Source organism: Gadus chalcogrammus, chromosome 7 (assembly GCF_026213295.1).
Source record: "Gadus chalcogrammus isolate NIFS_2021 chromosome 7, NIFS_Gcha_1.0, whole genome shotgun sequence".
NCBI lineage: Eukaryota > Metazoa > Chordata > Actinopteri > Gadiformes > Gadidae > Gadus > Gadus chalcogrammus.
The window spans coordinates 19,185,915-19,204,158 of record NC_079418.1 but is presented as its reverse complement, the minus strand read 5'-3'; the positions used below and the strand labels follow the sequence as shown (position 1 = coordinate 19,204,158).

Below are 18,244 nucleotides of genomic sequence, written 5' to 3'. Positions count from 1 at the left end.
CTTTAATTCAGATGTAGATAGAATCCTCTAAGATGCTAATTAGTATTGGTTTAACGCAATGGTTCTCAAACTATTTTGCATACCGCACCCCCTAAACCCCTAAAAAAAAGTAAAATTGTCCCTTTCAGCAGAATCTTGTTTTTTGGAGGGAATAAAATCTAAAATCGACATGAATATAAAAAATGTATCTGCATAATTTTTGGTGAACATGAACAGGGGAGGTGCAAATACTTTGGGGTGAGTGAACGACACAGACCTCGCCTCAGTGCCCCTGGGCGGTACGCGTACCCCCGCTTGAGAACCCCTGGCCGAGCGTGTTCGCCCCTCTGCCTTGCAGATGCACCGGTTCATAGCGCGCTACTGCGACCTGCTGAACGTGGTGATCTCCTGCGACGGCTGCGAGCGCATCGCCCCGTGGCACCGCTACCGCTGCCTGCAGTGCATGGACATGGACCTCTGCAAGACCTGCTTCCTCAGTGAGACGCCCGCATCGAACACCTCACACGACCACGAGAACACAGCCTGCAAAGTAGCCCTGACTCTCCCATGGCTCACTGGTGTGTGTGGTGTGCTAACCCTTCTTCTGTACCTTCTCTTTCTGCCTTGTCCGGTCTGGTCCGGTCCGGTCCGTCCCTCTGGAACGTCCAGGTGGAGCGAAACCCGAGGGCCATGAGGACGACCACGAGATGGTCAACATGGAGTACGCCTGCGACCACTGCCAGGGCCTCATCGTGGGCAGCAGGATCAACTGCAACGTGTGCGAGGACTTTGACCTGTGCTTTGGCTGCTACAACGCCAAGAAGTACCCAGACAGGTGAAGGGACACACACGCCTACTGTAGAGGGGTGTCTGAGGCTGCATGCCTGTCTGTCAATACAGGCCATGATAGCCTAGTAGCGACTTGGCCGTTTGATTCCCAGGTGAAAGGTATTCGAAATAAGTACATTTGTCACAATAATACGGAGGGGTTATTTTACGGGTACAGGGCACGTCGATACAGTAAAAGAAACGCAAGGTATTAACATGCTGAGGAGTTTAGCAGTTCTTAGGCAGGTAAAGAAATCTGCATCATTAGAAGTGACAATATCCAAAAATAAATATACCGAAACAGAAGTAGAAGAAGTTAACATACACTGTGCACCATGTCAGGTTAAAAGCGATCACCTAGCAACGTAGTCACAACAACCCCCCCCCCCTCCCTTTACTTCCAGCCACCTGCCCACCCACCGCATCACCGTGTTCCCCATGGTGACCATCCGCATCAGCGACCGCCACCGGCTGATCCAGCCCTACATCCACAACTACTCGTGGCTGCTGTTCGCCGCCCTGGCCCTCTACACCTCGGCCCTGGCCAGCGAGAGGCGGCTGGACGGGGAGCCCCTGAAGACGGGCAGCCTGGACCGGGCGCTGGCCCTGCAGGGCCGCTGCTCCCAGCTCATCACCGAGTGCCTGCTCAAGGGCCAAGACGCCAAAGGTCAGGGGTCAGGCGGTCCCGAGCAAAGTGGGTGGCGTGTAGCAAAGTGTGGGTTTTATGACGATACGTTTTTGTTGATGCTCGCGACGTACAGGAAGCTGCACCGACGGTACGAGTTGGATTCACAATTTAAGAGTTTGCTCTTTTTTTTCGCCGTGTCAAATAACGCGTTAATGTGAAACTAAAAGAGGCTGTTGGACTCCAGGTTCATGTTTTCCCTCTCGTCCATCCAATGACGTCTTGCCGAGCGCTAACACGGACCAACGTGTTATAATACGACGTATTTCCTGACCTCTCCCATCGTCCCCTCAGGCCTGCGCTCGTCGGCCTTGCTCGCCTTGCTGTCCTCCAACGAGACGTCGTCCGACAGCGAGCTTGGCCCCAACTCCCCGGAGTCGTCGCGCGAGCTCAGCACCGCCGACAACACCGACAACTCCTCCCTCCCCGGGAGCACGGCGGCCGTCTGCTCGCCCACCTCCCCCCGGGACACGGTGAGCAGCGGCCATCTTTGTTGTTGTTGTCGTTGTTGGATTGATAGTGTTCTCCTTATTTTTCTCCTGTTTTTGCTCCTCCTGATTGTAACTATGTTATGATGGTGAATACCGATAGCTTCATCTTTAATATCAGGATTGAAAGAGTATCATATTTTTTCGGTAGTAACCGATTGTACTCCTTCTTTAATTACCACACCCTTCAATACAGTAATCAATAGTTGGATTGATTATCGTAATTACGAGTCGGATTGCTTTTACAATGGGATGTGGCATCCACAAGCATATTGCGATTCATATGATCTATATGATCTTATCTCTCTTGTAACCATAGTCATGACAACACGGCGTTTATTCCCCATTATGGCTCAGCTTTAACATCCTCTCTCCTCCTCCTCCCTGTTCTTCCCTCCCAGAGTAAAACCTCAGGGAAGGAGACCAGCTCCAGAGAGGTGGTCCCCGAGACCCCCACAGTGGCCCCGGAACCCCCAGCCAAGACCACCACCACCACCCCTACCCCCACCACCAGCCCCACCCTCACCAACACCACCACCACTGCTGACTCCTCCACCCCGACCCCGCCAGGCCCCGGGGACGACCCCAAAGGGAGGAGGCTGGTGCAGCAGGACACGCTGGACTCGCCCAGCCTCAGCCAGACCCCCTCCGTCTCCCGCGAGGACCCCCTCTCCCCCGTAGTCCGACGTGAGTGTCTGCGCTAGTGGTCCCCGATGGGGTCTTTGAGCGTTACGCCAATGAAACGCTGAAAACGGTGTCGGTGAAATCGCTATGGGAGAAAATGCTGTTTGATATTTACTGTCCATAATGGGAATACGTTTGGGATACATAGACGTAGTTTGAAATGTCACATTGTATTGGACACGTCTATTCACAAGCACTCGTTGGATTTTATATCCAGCTTGTTTATTAAGACCACGTCTAAGGAAAGGTAGCTGTTGTGTTATGCGGTGGATTCAGGTTGTCCCGTCTTATGAGTTGATCCGTCGTTGACTAGTGTTTGATATCGATCCCGATTGTCCTCGACCACCCGCAGCGCCGGAGCCGACGGGTCTGGCCCTGGCCGCGTCTCCAGCGTCGGAGCTGACGGGTCTGGCCCTGGCCGCGTCCCCAGCGCCGGAGCCGACGGGTCTGGCCCTGGCCGCGTCCCCAGCGCCGGAGCCGACGGGTCTGGCCCTGGCCGCGTCCCCAGCGCCGGAGCCGACGGGTCTGGGTCTGGCCCTGGCCGCGTCTCCAGCGTCAGAGCCGACGGGTCTGGCCGTGGCCGCGTCTCCAGCGTCGGAGCCGACGGGTCTGGCCCTGGCCGCGTCTCCAGCGTCAGAGCTGATGGGTCTGGCCCTGGCCGCGTCTCCAGCGTCAGAGCTGACGGGTCTGGCCGCGGCCGCGTCTCCAGCGTCGGAGGCGGGAAAGGAGCAGGCGGAGCGGCTGAGCCAGGCGCCGCGCCAGGACCACGTGTTCTCCGACTGCTCCCGGGAGAGGATCTTGGGCCTGCTGGCCGCCATGTTGCCCCCAGCCAAGCCGGTAGGAGCAGCTGTTCACACAGCCGACGCTGGGGGGACTGGGACCCGGGGGGACTGGGACCCGGGGGGACTGGGACCCGGGGGGACTGGGACCCGGGGGGATTGCCGTGCTGTACTGGTAGTTACAAGGAGCATTGGAAGAATATGTCGAATTTAAAACACAACCAAGTGTACAGTACATGCTACTTCTGCTGAACTTGAAAAATATAATAAAATCAAATGTCGGAAAATCAATTCTGAGCCAAAAAATACAACGTACATTAATAAAATAAACTAGTTTTCTTTGCGATGGTTCAGTCACCGGTTATGCCAATAATGACTTTGGCCCAGAGAATTGTTTGCCAATCTGTGGCTCAGAAATGTCCCAGTCGTCGAATGAACGAGCTGAGTTGAACGCAGCATCTGCTAATCCCTGTCCCTGTCTGTCTGTCTGTCTGTCTGTCTGTCTGTCTGTCTGTCTGTCTGTCTGTCTGTCTGTCCCCGTCTCCCTCACTCCCTCCCTCCCTCTCTCTCTTTCTGTCTCTCTGTGGGCCTCTCTCTCGCTCTCTCTCTCTCTCTCTCCCCCTCCCTCCAGGGGTGCGGTCTGTCCCTGCCCAGCCTGAGCTCCATCCTGCCCCAGCTCTTCCGGGTGGTGGTGTCCAACGCGGGCTGCCTGGACGAGACGTACCACCTGACCCTGGGGCTGCTGGGCCAGCTGCTGCTGCGGATCCCCCCGGCGGAGGCGGACGGCGCCGTGGGCGAGGCCCTGGCCGACAAGTACGAGCTGCTGGCCCAGCTGGAGGCGGCCGGCACCGAGACCCCCGGCTGGAAGACCACCCAGCTGCTCTTCTGCCTGGGGGCCGTCTGCCTGGACAGGTGAGGAGGCGGGGGGGGGGGGGCTTTGTCTACCTAGCTTTGACTTTCTTCTTCTTACTTTTTTTTTTTAGTGGTAGTTTCTATTTGTGTAGTTTTTAGATTGGTGTAGGTATTTTTTTTATTAATCTAGCAGTTTTTATATGTGTAGGTATTTTGAAGTCATGGTACTTGACGTTTTTCTTATTTGTGTAGATATTTTTAAGTCATGGTGTTTTTATTTGTGTAGGTTTTTTATTTATTTGTGTGGGTATTTCTTACCAATCTAGGTATTTTTCACACATTATTCACTCTATTCCCCGTGTGCAGCCGCATCGGCCTGGACTGGGCGTGCTCGGTGGCGGACATCCTGCGCGGGCTGAACGCCTGTCCCCAGTGGAGCGTGGTCATCGCCGCCTTCACCGACCACTGCGTGCAGCAGCTGCCACACACGCTCCGACGCACCAACCTGTTCACTCTGCTGGTGCTGGTGGGCTTCCCCGAGGTACGCACACCCCCCCCCTCTCATCAGGATACTATAGAATCATGGCACCTTTTATTTGTACAGTTTACGCAGATTAAAGTTATCATAGTATCATGAAGGTCATCCCGAAAAGATATGGATAAAAGTCCTTGCTCCCAAAATGAGAACGAGAATGAAAAAGTTGGAAGGGACAAAAAAAACAAAAAGAGTGTTTAGAGATGGTTGTAAAAGTGGGTGTGAGGGGGACGCGCTGATCTGTTTTTCGCGGGGGGGGGGGGGGGGTTCAACTGAGAGGGGCCGGCCATGGGGACGTCGTAGGGAACAAGTGATTTTAGCGACACAGTGTCAGGCTGTCAGAGCTTGTACGTTAGGTAGGGCTGCGCAATGAATCAAATTTTGATAGTAATTTCGATTTTGGGGTCAAACGATCTCCAAAACTAAGATAATAGCGGGGAAACGATTGTTATTTTTAATTGTTTGAAATATATTTATTTTATTCATTCAATGTTTTATTTGACCAAAATAATCGTTACTTTTTCATAATCGAGAAGCCCTAACCCTAGGTGTGTTTATTCTCTCCGGTCTGCGCCCCCCCCAGGTGCTGTGCATGGGCACCCAGTCTGTGTTTGTGGACAACGCCAACGAGCAGCACCACATGATCCTCCTCAAGCACTTCACCGAGAAGAACCACGCGGCCGTGGTCGACGTCAAGACCCGCAAGAGGAAGACCGGTGAGTGAGAGGGGACGCTGCTGCTGCTGTCAGCTGGAGCCCGGCTCAATGCTCTGTTTTCCTCTTATTATTACCTTCCTCATTCGCTGTCTTACCCCCTTGCTTTTCGTATTGTCTTACTACCTTCCCTCTTTTCCTTCTGTTCTTCTTTCTTTCCTTCATTTCTAATTTCGTCCAACATCCTCTCCGTCATTTCTTATTTCCTTCCTTCCTTCTTTCCTCATTACCTTCCTTAATTTCTCCCTTCCTAACCTTCTTCATTCCCCTTTTTTCCTCTCCTCCGTTTCCTCCTCACTCCCATCATCTAACTTGGCCCATTTCTCTTCATCCGATCCCTTCCATTCTTTTTCCGGTATCCCTTTCTCCTCTGACCCTCTGAAGGAAGCCATGTGACCTAAACACACGACAACCTATCAACCAACCTCCCCCCCCCCCCCCCCTGTCCCCCTCTCACAGTGAAGGACTACCAGCTGATCCAGCCCCAGGACTCCAGCTGGGCCGGCCTGCCCGCCCAGGCGGATGGCCAGCCGGCCCACAAGGCCCTCATCAGCCGCTACCTGGACAGCTTCATCTCCATCATCAGCCACCTGCTGAAGGGCAGCCCCGACCCCGGCTCCCCGGACGCTGTGGAGGCCTCCTGGGTCCTCTCCCTGGCCCTCAAGGGCCTCTACAACACACTCAAGGTAGCGCACACACACACACACACACACACACACACACACACACACACACACACACACACACACACACACACACACACACACACACACACACACACACACACACGTGTTCACTCACACACATACACAGGGGTCCGTGGATCTGCGACCTGTGGCGGTCCGATACACAGTATGCCATATGGCGGTCCCTTTTATCCAAAGCTTTGGATATGCTTTTTGTAGCATGGGTGGTGGTTCCAATGAAAACCGCTGACCTAGGCTGTGTTAACTCCATGCTCCACCTATTGTGCTGGACAGCACCCCTTGTTATCAGTTCAAAAGCTTTAGTTTGCCAGTATGTTTTCTTTTTCAGACGGTCCCCATTCAACTATATTCATTGACTTTACGTAGAAGCAAACAATACCTTAAACTTTGTAATCATGAGGATAGCGGTCTAAAACATCGCGTTTAGAATTGTTTTGCTTCAGCGGTGACCAAAACCGTCCCTTTTTTTTTGAACGAAGGCCTCCGTGTGTGTGTTACAGAAGCAGGGCGTGGAGGAGGCCCAGCAGGCCATCCAGCGCTCGGGGCTCACCCAGCTGCTGGTGAGGAAGTGCAGCAAGGGGACGGGCTTCAGCAAGCTGTGGCTGCTGCGCGACCTGGAGATCCTCTCCGTCATGCTGTACTCCTCCAAGAGGGAGATCCACTCCATGGCCCAGGACCCCGAGCGCGACGAGCGGGAGCCGGAGCCCGACCGGGAGCAGGACTCGGACCACTCCAGCTGCTGCACCGAGGAGCCCCGGGATCCCAGCCGGCCCGACCCCCTGGAGGGCCTGGACGAGGAGACCAAGATCTGCTTCCAGGTGAGGGGGCCAACGGGGCCACTAGGGGTGGATTGGTCGACCATAGCCGTTAGTCTTCTGATCCTGCATTACCAAACACCTCACACGCAACGGTTAGAGCAAGGCAGCCCCGTCAGAATGGAGTGTGGGGTATGAAAAAGTAAATAAATTGACATACAAAGGCCAAAAAATCTCATTATACCGTGAGCGTTGACTCTATCTGTTGAGCTGTACAACACCAGGAAGGATATGGTGCAAAAAGTGATGGAGCGTGTCTGTTAATCCACTAGTGGAGATGAGCTGTATCTGAGGCAGTGTGTGAGAGTTTAACTTTTAATGTTGTTACCCTTCACAAGCATTAAACAACACAAGCCCAACCTGAAGTGTAGGTCTCAGTCTCACCGTGCTGTGCTGGGTTCCAGATTACCCACGATGCTCTGAACGCACCGCTTCACATCCTGCGGGCCATGTACGAACTGCAGATGAAGAGGACCGACTCCTTCTTCCTGGAGGTGCAGAAGAGGTGGGCAGCGCCTTCCACACATAACTCAGTCCCACTCACACACGCACTCACACACGCACTCACACACGCACTCACTCACACACGCACTCACTCACTCAGTCCGCAACTATCCACCTACTCACTTATTCACTGAATCACTCTCGCCTCACTCACTCACACACGCACTCACTTACTCACTCACTCACTCAGTTCGTACCAACCCACTCACACACAAACTCACTCAGTCCCCAACCACCCCCTCACACATAAACTCAGTTATTCCCCACATACTCACCCGACCACTCACACACAATCCCCCTCACTCACTCACTCACTCACACACGCACTCACCCAGTGACTCACTGAATCCCTCAGGCCTCGACGCCCTCTATTCTCACAACCTAACCCACGAGACCAGCCACCACACGGTGCACACACACACGCTGACCTGCCCCCCCCCCCCCCTGGGTGCTCTAGGTTCGACGGGGACGTGATCAAGACGGACGAGACCATCCGCACGCTGGCCCAGAAGTGGCAGCCCAGCAGGAGGCCTCGCTCGGAGCGGACCACCAAGGCCGTGGACACGGACATGATCGTGGTGTCGTGCGTGGTGAGAAGCCCCTCTTAACAGCCGTCCTCTGACCGACATGCGTCCGCTGATACACTCGACCGTATATGGGCTTCCCTGTAGGTTGGGAATGATCACTAGAGTCGGATGGATTAGTTGATTGATTGGATAAGTGGATCGGAATCAGTTGAAATTGTGGCAGTTAGCAACAGAGAAAATGCTTTTTATTTAGAGTTTGTTTAAAATATCTGTCTTAATAGAATTGTAACACATCGTTATATAGCGGTTTAAGGATGACTGGATGGTTATTTTTTCCAACAACAACTTTAAACAAAATGGTTGATCTTCCAACCTTGCACGGTTCAGCCTGCCTCGAACAATCTGCCACGCCCACCTTCACCACAACCCCCCCCTCCCCTGTCCTCGTCCCCAGGCCAAGCCCAGCCACTGCGAGCGGGCCACGGAGGAGATCAACCTGGTGGCCCAGAAGCTGATCACCAGCTCGGAGGGCGACCTGCAGCTGAGCTACGCCAAGCAGCGCCGCACCAAGAGCTCGGCCCTGCTGCACAAGGAGCTTGACGCACGCAGCAACCGCGCCGTACGCCAGTACCTGGTCAAGGTACTGTCATTATGTTGCATATATCTGTTCTACATAACCACTGAACTCTTCTACATCGGTACATATTACGCAGAAATTGTATTATTCCGCATTTTTGTATTCCATGTACAGTATTCTATTTCAGTTCCAGTTATTATGTAAGGGATAATGTATAGAACGCCGGTCATTATCGAGAAAATAAGCCCCGACAGGGCGAACAGGACACCGACACGCAGCGGAGGTGTCTTGCTTCGCCATGAAGGGGCTTATTTTACCATAATGACCGGCAAAGTTCTATACATTATCCCGCTTATTACACGGCTACTTGCCAAAACGAAACAATTTATTTACAATGTATATGTTACCAGCATTCATAGTGTTGATCAGCAGAGAAATAGTCCGCCCAAGACGTTGACGTCGTCGCTTAGCAACCGACAGCGCTGTGGTTAATACATATCCCCCTTATTACATTGACAAGTTACCGGACTACGTGCGAGTGTTACCAAAGGCAAAAAGTCCTTTTGTTTACCTTGACAGCGGTCATTATTCATCCGTTGCCAATGAATTATCCAAAAATAATTGACCGCCGGAAGTTGTGAAGTGCCCATGCAAGTGAACGGAACGTTGAAAAGACCCGTGTAATAATCTATTTTATTCTAATTATTTCATGCCCAGGATTCTATTTTGTTTCAAGCTATTATTAATATATTGTTTGTTTTATTCTAATTATTTAATGTCCAGTTTGTGTTTCTCATACACTTTCTTCTTTTATATTGCAATGTTGAAGGAGCCTGAGACTCCAGTATTTCATAGCCAGCGACTGCTGCTGTAATTGTTGTTGCAATTGTCAGTTGACCATGTTGAACCTTGAACCTTGAACCTTGACCAGGTGAACCAGGCCATCGCCACGCTGTACGCCCGCCACGTGCTGGCCGCGCTGCTGGCCGAGTGGCCGGCGGGCCAGCCGCTGAGCGACGAGGCCCTGGAGCTCAGCGGCTCCTCCCACATGGCCTACATCCTGGACATGCTGGTGCAGCTGGAGGAGAAGACCCTGTGGGAGAAGGTGAGGGCGTGGGGGGGGGGGGGGGGTTGGTTGGTGGTGTGGTGGGTGCAGGTCGGTTGGTTGGGGCCCCGGGGGTTGGTCTTTGACTTTGCATAACGATGTCCACCAAGCTTATTGCTTTCTCTAGTTTTAACTTTTTTTTTATTTTTTATTACTCTTTATGATTAATATTAAACGTTTTTTTGCTCCTTTTTTTTTAAAACCAATTGCCCCTCGAGGAACAATTACAGAATCTTGTATTTAATTTTATTCGTATCCTTAAGTAGAAAATAGCCAAGAAACCGACTATAGCAAATTATATCTCAAAGATGCTTTGCATATTATCCATTAAAAGTATAATGAGTGTATTCACTGTTGAGTGTGCCGTTGTCCCCCGTCTGCGCTGTGTGCGTGTCCCCAGATCCTCCAGAGGGTACTGAAGGGCTGTGGCCAGAGCATGCTGTGCAGCCTGTCCCTCACCGCCTGCCAGTTCATGGAGGAGCCAGGCATGGCCGTCCAGATCCGGGAGTCCAAGCACCCCTACGACAACAACACCAACTTCGAGGTACGGAGCTCATTTCCATTCCATGAAAGCGTCTCAATAAAGGGGACGGTACCACAATGTCTATTTTAAATCAGAGCAAGTACGAGACAACAAAATACTAGTTCGGCAACCGGAAGTGCACAAGGGTGCATCAGTAGAGGATGATGGAAAATGATGGATGGATCAGACTGCCAGGCCTACCCAGTGGACCGTACCAACTGGTCGGCTGCTCTGCCCATCAATCATACAACTGGGTGAACGCTCCCATCTGTGACGTCACTAAAGGGGTATATTTTTAAACCGGCTTGTGAAGGCTTATCAAAACTCCCCCCTTCAACACAAGATAATGGCCGCCGTCGTCATCCCTCACACTGTTCCCTGCTCCACGCGTTTTGACAGGACAAGGTGCACATCCCGGGGGCCATCTACCTGTCGGTCAAGTTCGACCCGCGCTGTCACAGCGAGGAGGGCTGTGACGAGCTCATCATGTCCAGCAGCGCCGACTTCCTGCAGGACCTGCACACCTTCAGCGGCTCCCCGCAGAAGTGGTCCGACTTCGAGATCCCCGGTACGGAGTAGACTGGGCGGACGGACGGACGGGCGGACGGGGTCGGGCGGACGGGGTCGGGTTGTGGTGGTTTTGTACTGGCTTCCGACTCAAGTCAAGTTTAAGGTTGTGTTTGACTCGTACATCGAAAGGAAAAGGTCTACGGGTGCCTCGAGTTTGGGGATTGGGGGGGGGGGGGGGTTGTAGCTCGGTTACTGACAAACTCGCCAAATGAATGGTTCCGTCTTCACTTGGACCTTACATAGTTATGTGAATCCTACCAGCCAACTTGCAATATTGTCCTCATGATTAAACATTAGCGGTTTCAGAATTTACGTTTTAAATGTTTTAAACTTTCCACGCAAAAGCTTGGCCTCGGGTCCCATCAAAACCAAACTGTTCATGCCAAAGAGATGTTGGGCCAACTCCACTCACTAAGGGCTATCCAAGGATTGACACCCATTGCTGTTTGTGTGTGTGTGTGTGTGTGTGTGTGTGTGTGTGTGTGTGTGTGTGTGTGTGTGTGTGTGTGTGTGTGTGTGTGTGTGTGTGTGTGTGTGTGTGTGTGTGTGTGTGTGTGTGTGTGTGTGTGTGTGTGTGTTCCCACAGGCGACACACTATACTACAAGTTCGTGGCAGACATGAGCAACACGGAATGGGGCTACAAGTTCACGGTTACCGGTGGACACAGGGGACGCTTCCAGACAGGTAGGCTGGCGTGCAAACCGGCCTCACGTTGCTGTGTGACACCGCCCGACACACAATACTAGAAAGACCAGGGATGAGAACGGCGACTCCCACCTGAGCCAATATTGCAGTACAGTACAGTTACAGTACACAATGTGATCCGGAGATCCAATGCTCCTTCTGCCAAAGAGATTGTAATGACAAATCTGGGATAAATATGCATGTTCGCATGCAGCTCACGTTTCTGATAAGGTGAAAAATTCAAAATATGTAAACTAAACTATAAACACAGTTATATACAGTATGTGTTATACCACAACAGGCTATGATGATAATCGATCTATCTTGCCACCTCACCATATCAATCTAGTAGTGTAGTAATGTACGTACGTTCCTTAAGTAACTTGTCAAAATTCACAATACTTCAATGAAATACTTATTCTTTGTTATGGCGGCTGATCCCAAAACGTACATTTGTATTGGGCTCTGTTCTTCTCAACCAGGCTTTGAGATCCTGAAGCAAATGTTGGCTGACGAGGCGGTGCTCAGTCACCTGCCACTATCGGACATATGGGAGTGGCAGGTGGGCGTGGCCTGCCGCCAGACGGGCACCCAGCGTCTCAAAGCCATTCACCTCTTGCTCCGCCTCCTGCAGTGTCAGTCACAGACGTAAGCCCCGCCCCCCTTTTTTCCGCCCTCTATTATCTCTCTCCGCACGGTGAACACTATTGCAGCTTGATGTGCCTGTGCCTGCCCTCTATAAACGAGGGCCTGCTGGGACCATGTGTCCACATAGGTTTGCCTAAGGCTTTGCACAGCAGCCAATCCTGATAGTGGCCATGGAGAGGACTTATGCAGAGATTTGCATAGAGGTCCACTCCCTGTCCTAATCAGACGCAAACGCACGCACGCACACACACATGTGCACGCAATCCTTCGGCAAACCTCCTCTTCTCTTTCTTTTGTGTGTGCGTGTGTGTATATGTATTTGCATGTGTGTGTTTTATGTATTTGCATGTGTTTGTGTGTGTGTGTACATTAGTGTGTGTGTGTGTGTGTGTGTGTGTGTGTTTATATGAATTTGTCTGTGTGTGCGTGCTCCTAACTCCCATTCCCTGACGGCGCTGCAGGGCCTGTGAGCTGATGCTGCTGCGGCCGCTGTGGCAGCTGTTTGTCTCCATGGAGACCACTCTGTGCCAGGACCCGGCGTGCATCACGGTGCTGCTGCCCCTCCACCGCGCCCTCACCGAGCTCTTCTTCATCGCAGAGTCCAGGGCCACGGTGAGCACAAACACACACGCACGCATGCACGCACACACACACACGCACGCACTGTTTAAATGTCTGTGTGCGGTTTTCATTAACACGCTCACTTTTCTCTTGTGTATAAACACACGCACACATGCACACGCACACACGTATACATGTTTTTCAACATTCCTTGAAAGCTTATTGTCGACCGGTTCCTGGAAGCCTTGACCTTTTCCCTGCCACGCTGATTCACCTAGGGGGGGAAGTGAATGTATTGATTGGGTGTAAATGTTAAGGTTTGAACAGGAGCCTGTGTGTGTGTGTGCGTGTGCGTGCGTGCGTGTGCGCGCGCGCGCTTGCAATACTTCAGTTGTTGGTTTGGAAGAACCAAATCGTTCTTGACCTGTACAGGGGTTGCACAGTGTCGGGTGAATGATCAACATAGTGAATGATCCACACGATAATGAATGATCAACAAGCTCATAACTGCGTGGGTGCTTAAAGCGACGCCCCGGAGAGCGCGCCCGTGACTCCTCCCCCCGGTCCCGCGTGCGGCGGGCCGTGTCGTCGGTTTCAGTGTCTCTTCATCAGTGATGTCGGCGAGTTGCGTTCGCTGTAGGCGTCCCCAAACACCAGGGGGCAGTAGAGATGCTCTGGAGTACGGAGACGGTGGAGGGCGGTTTGGGGGTGGTGGTGGTGGGGTGATTTGGTAAGCTCTTAGCACCAGCTACAGTGTCGTCCTACGCTGGCCTGTGTACTCTTCCGCGCTCACTGAAAGTCCCGTCGTTCAGCGGAATGAACGGCAAACTCGGCTCAGGGAACCAATGGAATGCTTATTCATCTCTGAAATGTTGTGACCATAGCAACTTGGCAGGAGTGAGGCATCACAAAGAGTGATGTAACATCATTTGGTGGGTGGGAATGGAGCGGCTCCTTTCATAGCCGTGGTTCTGTTTGCTCCGACGCGAGACAAAAGCGACGAGCTCATCCATCCAACCACACTGTGTACCTGCTGCCATTGGCCCATCTGCGCCCTACCCAGCTAGGTGTGCTAGAATACACCCAAGTTTCTCACTTTACCGTAACTTTAAAATAAAGAGATCGCAAAATCTAGGTATCTTTGTTGAGAAAAACGAGTATAACTTTCATCGCCCTTCCTGTCTTTCCCCCCCATCCCCCCCCGCCCCACCCTTCGAGCACACTGCCGTCACATTCGCACCGTCGGGCTGCGGTCGGCTCAGGATGTGGTGCAGCCGATTACGCTGTGCCCCGAAACAGGGACTGCCTGTTGTGCAATCTAGGTTGCGTTGTGCACCGCTGATGCAGTGCAACCCAGATCAAAGCAGGAGCCACACTCCCCTGCAGTGCCGGGGCACCTCTCTCTCTTGCATCACAAGTTCCTCCTTCTTTTCGTCCTCCTCCCATTGGCTTCTTGTTATGACATCGGGTGCCAAGCGGCTGGCCTCCAGTTTGACATTGAGAGAGTCGGTTCCCATTAGCGTACAGCCTGCTGCCAAAGGAGCAGACGAAACTGAATGCCACCCGTGCAAGCTAATGTGCAATTGATAATGGTAGTGCCACTCATTGAGGCTAACGTTAAGGCGGTACATGACGCTCGTGAATGCTAATGTTAAAGTATTACGCATTCCCTGCTAATGCAGCTAAAGCAGTATGTGCTACTTGTTTTAAAGCATTACCTTACATGATTATTTATTTTTTTGCTGATGCTTTTATCCAAAGCTACTTACAATGAGTGCATTCAACCATGAGTTTACAACCCATCATACAATTCATCAAACAAAGGAAACTGCTTAGAGTGCAGCACAGATGAGTCAGTCTGTGATGGAAGACGTGTAGGGTTTGTGATGACTTGATGTCATTGGGGAAGTCGGTACTGCTAGTTGATGCCTACACTAAAGTATTAAGGCTAACTCTAAAGCATCACGCGCTGCTTGTTAAGGCTAACTCTAAAGCATCACACGCTGCTTGTTAAGGGGAATGCTAAAGTATCACTCGCCGCTTGTTAAGGCCCACTCTCGAGCATCACTCTGCTTGTTAAAGCTTACTCTAAAGCATTTTGTGCTGCTTGTTAAGGCTAACTCTAAAGTATCATTCGCTGCTTGTTAAGGCTAACTCTAAAGTATCACGCGCTGCTTGTTAAGGCTAACTAAAGTATCATGCGCTGCTTGTTAAGGCTAACTCTAAAGCATCCCTCTCTGCTTGTTAAGGCTAATTCTAGCATCATGCGCTGCTTGTTGAAGCTAACACTAAAGCATCAATCGCTGCTTGTTAAGTGGAACGCTAAAGCATTAAAATCACTTGTTTACATATGATCTGGACAGGCGGGAGACGGGACACTTGCTAGTTCTCTCTCGGGTCGCGCTGTGATTGGCCGCCGAGCGCTCCATGGCTATATTAGGGCTTTAAAGACTCAACCAGGACCATTTCAAAACCATGAGCTCGGAGGGTTAATGCCTTCCAGATTTAAATCATTCTTTGTTCCCTGCTCTCGTCTTTGCGTCTCCGGTACGTGGGGGCCAAGTGCCTTCCAGGGCCGGGTCCTCAGAGACGACGTGAACCTTCTGTCCCAGGAAGTGCAAGTTATATTTAGGGTCTCAGGCAGAGTGTACAAATTACCCGGGGATGTCATGTTCCCACCACCCCCCCTCCGCCCCTCACCAGACCCCTAACAGCCCCCTGGCATAAACAGTCGGGGGTGCCGTGAGACGGATGGCGTAACGGCGCTCTGGACTGTGTCTCCGTCTCCATAAAAGCTCCGCTTGAGCGGCCCCTGCGACCCAAAAAAAAAAAAACAGTTGGCCCCTTCCCGCTCTTATCTGTGCCCCCCCCGCCCCCCCCCCCCCCCCGCCTTGGTTCTTATGTAACTTGAAGCATGTCCTCCGTCCTCTCTCTGATTTATATATCATTTATTTGGGGTTTCATTCCGGGCGGCCCTTTCCCTGCACATTCCATAGGGTCAGGGCTAAACGGAGGGGTCACCCGGGATGGAAAATATTACGGAGGCTGTGGGGGGGGGGGGGGGGAGCAGGGGGGGGCAGGCCTCGTTCGTGACGTCTGGAGCATTTCCTTGGAACCCCAGAGCACGTCTCCCCCCCGCCGAACCAGCAGCTGGATCGGGGGGGGGATGGAGAGAGGCGTGATGGCGGCTCGTTTGTCGTCGTCGTCGTCGTCGTTGTTGTTGTCGTTGTTGTTGTTGTTGTGCTGTGAGCTTACGGCGTTCCCCTCTGTGCTCCTCAGGCTCAGGGCATCCTCCAGGAATACCTGCTGGCCATGACCACGGACCAGCAGCTCCTCAATCACACTGCCATGGTAAGAGCCCCGCTGAGGTCGTCCTTGTTGTTGTTGTTGTTGTTGTTGTTGTTGTTTATGCTTGTCATGAGGTCACACTCTGCGGACAGATCCGCTGACGAGGCGTGAGCTGTGATGGGTAAGTTCCCCGCGTGGACACAGGGAAGGAATGATCAAGACGGTTTGGGATTTGCCTGCAGTGAGCTGTCTCCCTCTATAGCTACGTCTACCTCCCCCTTTTTTTTTTTTTTTTTTTACTCCCTCTATCCCTCTCGTTCGCCCCCTCCCTCTCTCCCGTCATCCCCGCCGCACCTATCATCACGTGGTGTGAGCAATCTGCAGCTCACCTGGCTCACCTCGGTGAAACACACACACACACACACACACACACACACACACACACACACACACACACACACACACACACACACACACACACACACACACACACACACACACACACACACACACACACACACACACACACCTCCCATCGCCTTCCCTCCATGTTCCCATCTGGTAATTACACCCCGTTACGGGTTCAGGGGCCGCGGGCGTCCTCTCCACTGTGGACTGCTGGTCCCTGCAGCATCCAGGAGTCACCAGCCGGTGGGGGCGGGGGTGTTGACGGTGGAGGAGTTTGGGGGCGCCCGGTATGCAGAAGACAGAGTGACTTTGTCTGCACTGCAGTGGTGGTGGTGGTGGTGAAGATGATGAAGGTGGTGGTGATGATGGTGGTGAAGATGGTGGGGGTGGTGGTGGTGGTGGTGACGTACCTTTTTTTTAAGCTTTTGTCTGATCATCCTGCTGGAAGTTCGGGGTCACCTTGATGGTGAGGCGTGTTCTACAGCTCTCTCGCTCTCTCTCTCTCTGACTCGAGAGATGGAATCCCCTTCATCCCTCCTCCACATCGTCGTCGTGCCCCCCCCCCTCCCCCCGTCCCCCCCCAGCTCCCCTCCCGAGTATGGTTCTCTAAAACTAAGGAGCACGTTCCGTTTCTGCTCTGTTTACCACGTCGCCATGGTAACGAGCGTCAACTCTGAGGAAAAGGGACAGGGCTGGGCTACCCACTGTAAGAGGAAAAAAAGAAAAAGAAATCTAATGACACCAATGATTTGTTGCAGAGCTCCATCCCATTACTTCACAGAGGACATGGAGGCAGTCACGCTGTCTCTATCTCGGTGGAATGGCTTTCTCAGCCAATCGCTCAACTCTCTCACCTGTGGACTCTTTCTTCTTTATGCATCCTCTCTCTCCTCCCCGTCGCCCCTCCTCCTCCTCCTCCTCCTCCTCCTCCTCCTCCTCCTCCCTCTCACTGTATTGGCCCTGCTTGATTTATATTGTTTTATTTTCTCTGCCCCTTTTTATTTTATGTATTACGCAGGCACTGAAGAACATTGCGGCCATCAGCCTCGCAATCAATTACCCGAATAAATCGACCAAACTGCTCAGCATGCCCTCCTGAGCGAGCCAGGGGAGAGGAGAGGAGAGGAGCGCAGCGAGAGACGGAGACGGAGGGGGAGACGGAGGGGGAGAGGGCGAGGGGGAGAGGCAGAGGGGGAGAAAAAAAGCCTGAAGAAGGAGAACCCATCTTGGCTCAGACGGCTCATTTTGATGGGAAGTGAAGCGATGGACCGATACACTCTCTCTGTCTCTGTCTCTGTCTCTGTCTCTCTGTCTCTCTCTGTGTCGCTCTCTCTCTCTTTCCATCCTCCAGGACTCTGGTGCTGGTTCTAGTGGTGCTCTTGGTCCTGGAGCACTGTGTCTCACTGGTTCACCACTCTGTTCCCTGTCAATGCCTTAGGGGAATCCTTCACGTCAGCAACGTGACCGACGGGACGGGGGGGACGGGGGGGGGGGGTACCGCTCGTACGTGGTTCCGAAGAGGTCGTCTTTTTTTGACTTTTGTTTTTCGTGCTTGGAAGGTGCCGTGCGCTGTTTAGAAGAAAGTATGCCAGATTTGCCACTTGAGAAAGGAAGCTGTTCCCCTCCGTGTGCTCCACGCCTGTTACCTCCCAAACAGTGGCGGCATCGTTGACTTATGCAATACATCACGCCGAAGGCAGGTCACCTTGGATACCCGGGCCGGCCGTCCTCGGCGGAGGCGCCCGCAGCCTAGATATACGGCACGGGACGGTGCAGCAGTGTC

At 52.6% G+C, this 18,244-nt stretch overlaps 1 protein-coding gene across 4 annotated transcripts in view; it reads left to right on the top strand.

Annotated features, from left to right (window-relative positions):
- Window positions 1–17,600, top strand: part of zzef1 (zinc finger, ZZ-type with EF hand domain 1) — a 36,472-nt gene extending 18,872 nt beyond the window's left edge. For all 4 annotated transcript variants that reach the window (XM_056594007.1, XM_056594006.1, XM_056594005.1 and 1 more), the window contains exons 34-55: window positions 338–476; window positions 649–814; window positions 1,212–1,474; window positions 1,787–1,965; window positions 2,382–2,667; window positions 3,257–3,501; window positions 4,075–4,355; window positions 4,662–4,836; window positions 5,414–5,546; window positions 6,003–6,229; window positions 6,751–7,068; window positions 7,470–7,570; window positions 8,027–8,159; window positions 8,551–8,736; window positions 9,605–9,778; window positions 10,179–10,322; window positions 10,701–10,869; window positions 11,458–11,556; window positions 12,039–12,204; window positions 12,666–12,816; window positions 16,045–16,116; window positions 17,480–17,600. In XM_056594007.1, the coding sequence (XP_056449982.1) occupies window positions 338–476; window positions 649–814; window positions 1,212–1,474; window positions 1,787–1,965; window positions 2,382–2,667; window positions 3,257–3,501; window positions 4,075–4,355; window positions 4,662–4,836; window positions 5,414–5,546; window positions 6,003–6,229; window positions 6,751–7,068; window positions 7,470–7,570; window positions 8,027–8,159; window positions 8,551–8,736; window positions 9,605–9,778; window positions 10,179–10,322; window positions 10,701–10,869; window positions 11,458–11,556; window positions 12,039–12,204; window positions 12,666–12,816; window positions 16,045–16,116; window positions 17,480–17,560 (3,888 nt within the window). In that variant the 3' untranslated portion in view covers window positions 17,561–17,600. The remainder of the gene's footprint in view (window positions 1–337; window positions 477–648; window positions 815–1,211; window positions 1,475–1,786; window positions 1,966–2,381; window positions 2,668–3,256; window positions 3,502–4,074; window positions 4,356–4,661; window positions 4,837–5,413; window positions 5,547–6,002; window positions 6,230–6,750; window positions 7,069–7,469; window positions 7,571–8,026; window positions 8,160–8,550; window positions 8,737–9,604; window positions 9,779–10,178; window positions 10,323–10,700; window positions 10,870–11,457; window positions 11,557–12,038; window positions 12,205–12,665; window positions 12,817–16,044; window positions 16,117–17,479) is intronic.
- Window positions 17,601–18,244: the final 644 nt, after the last annotated feature.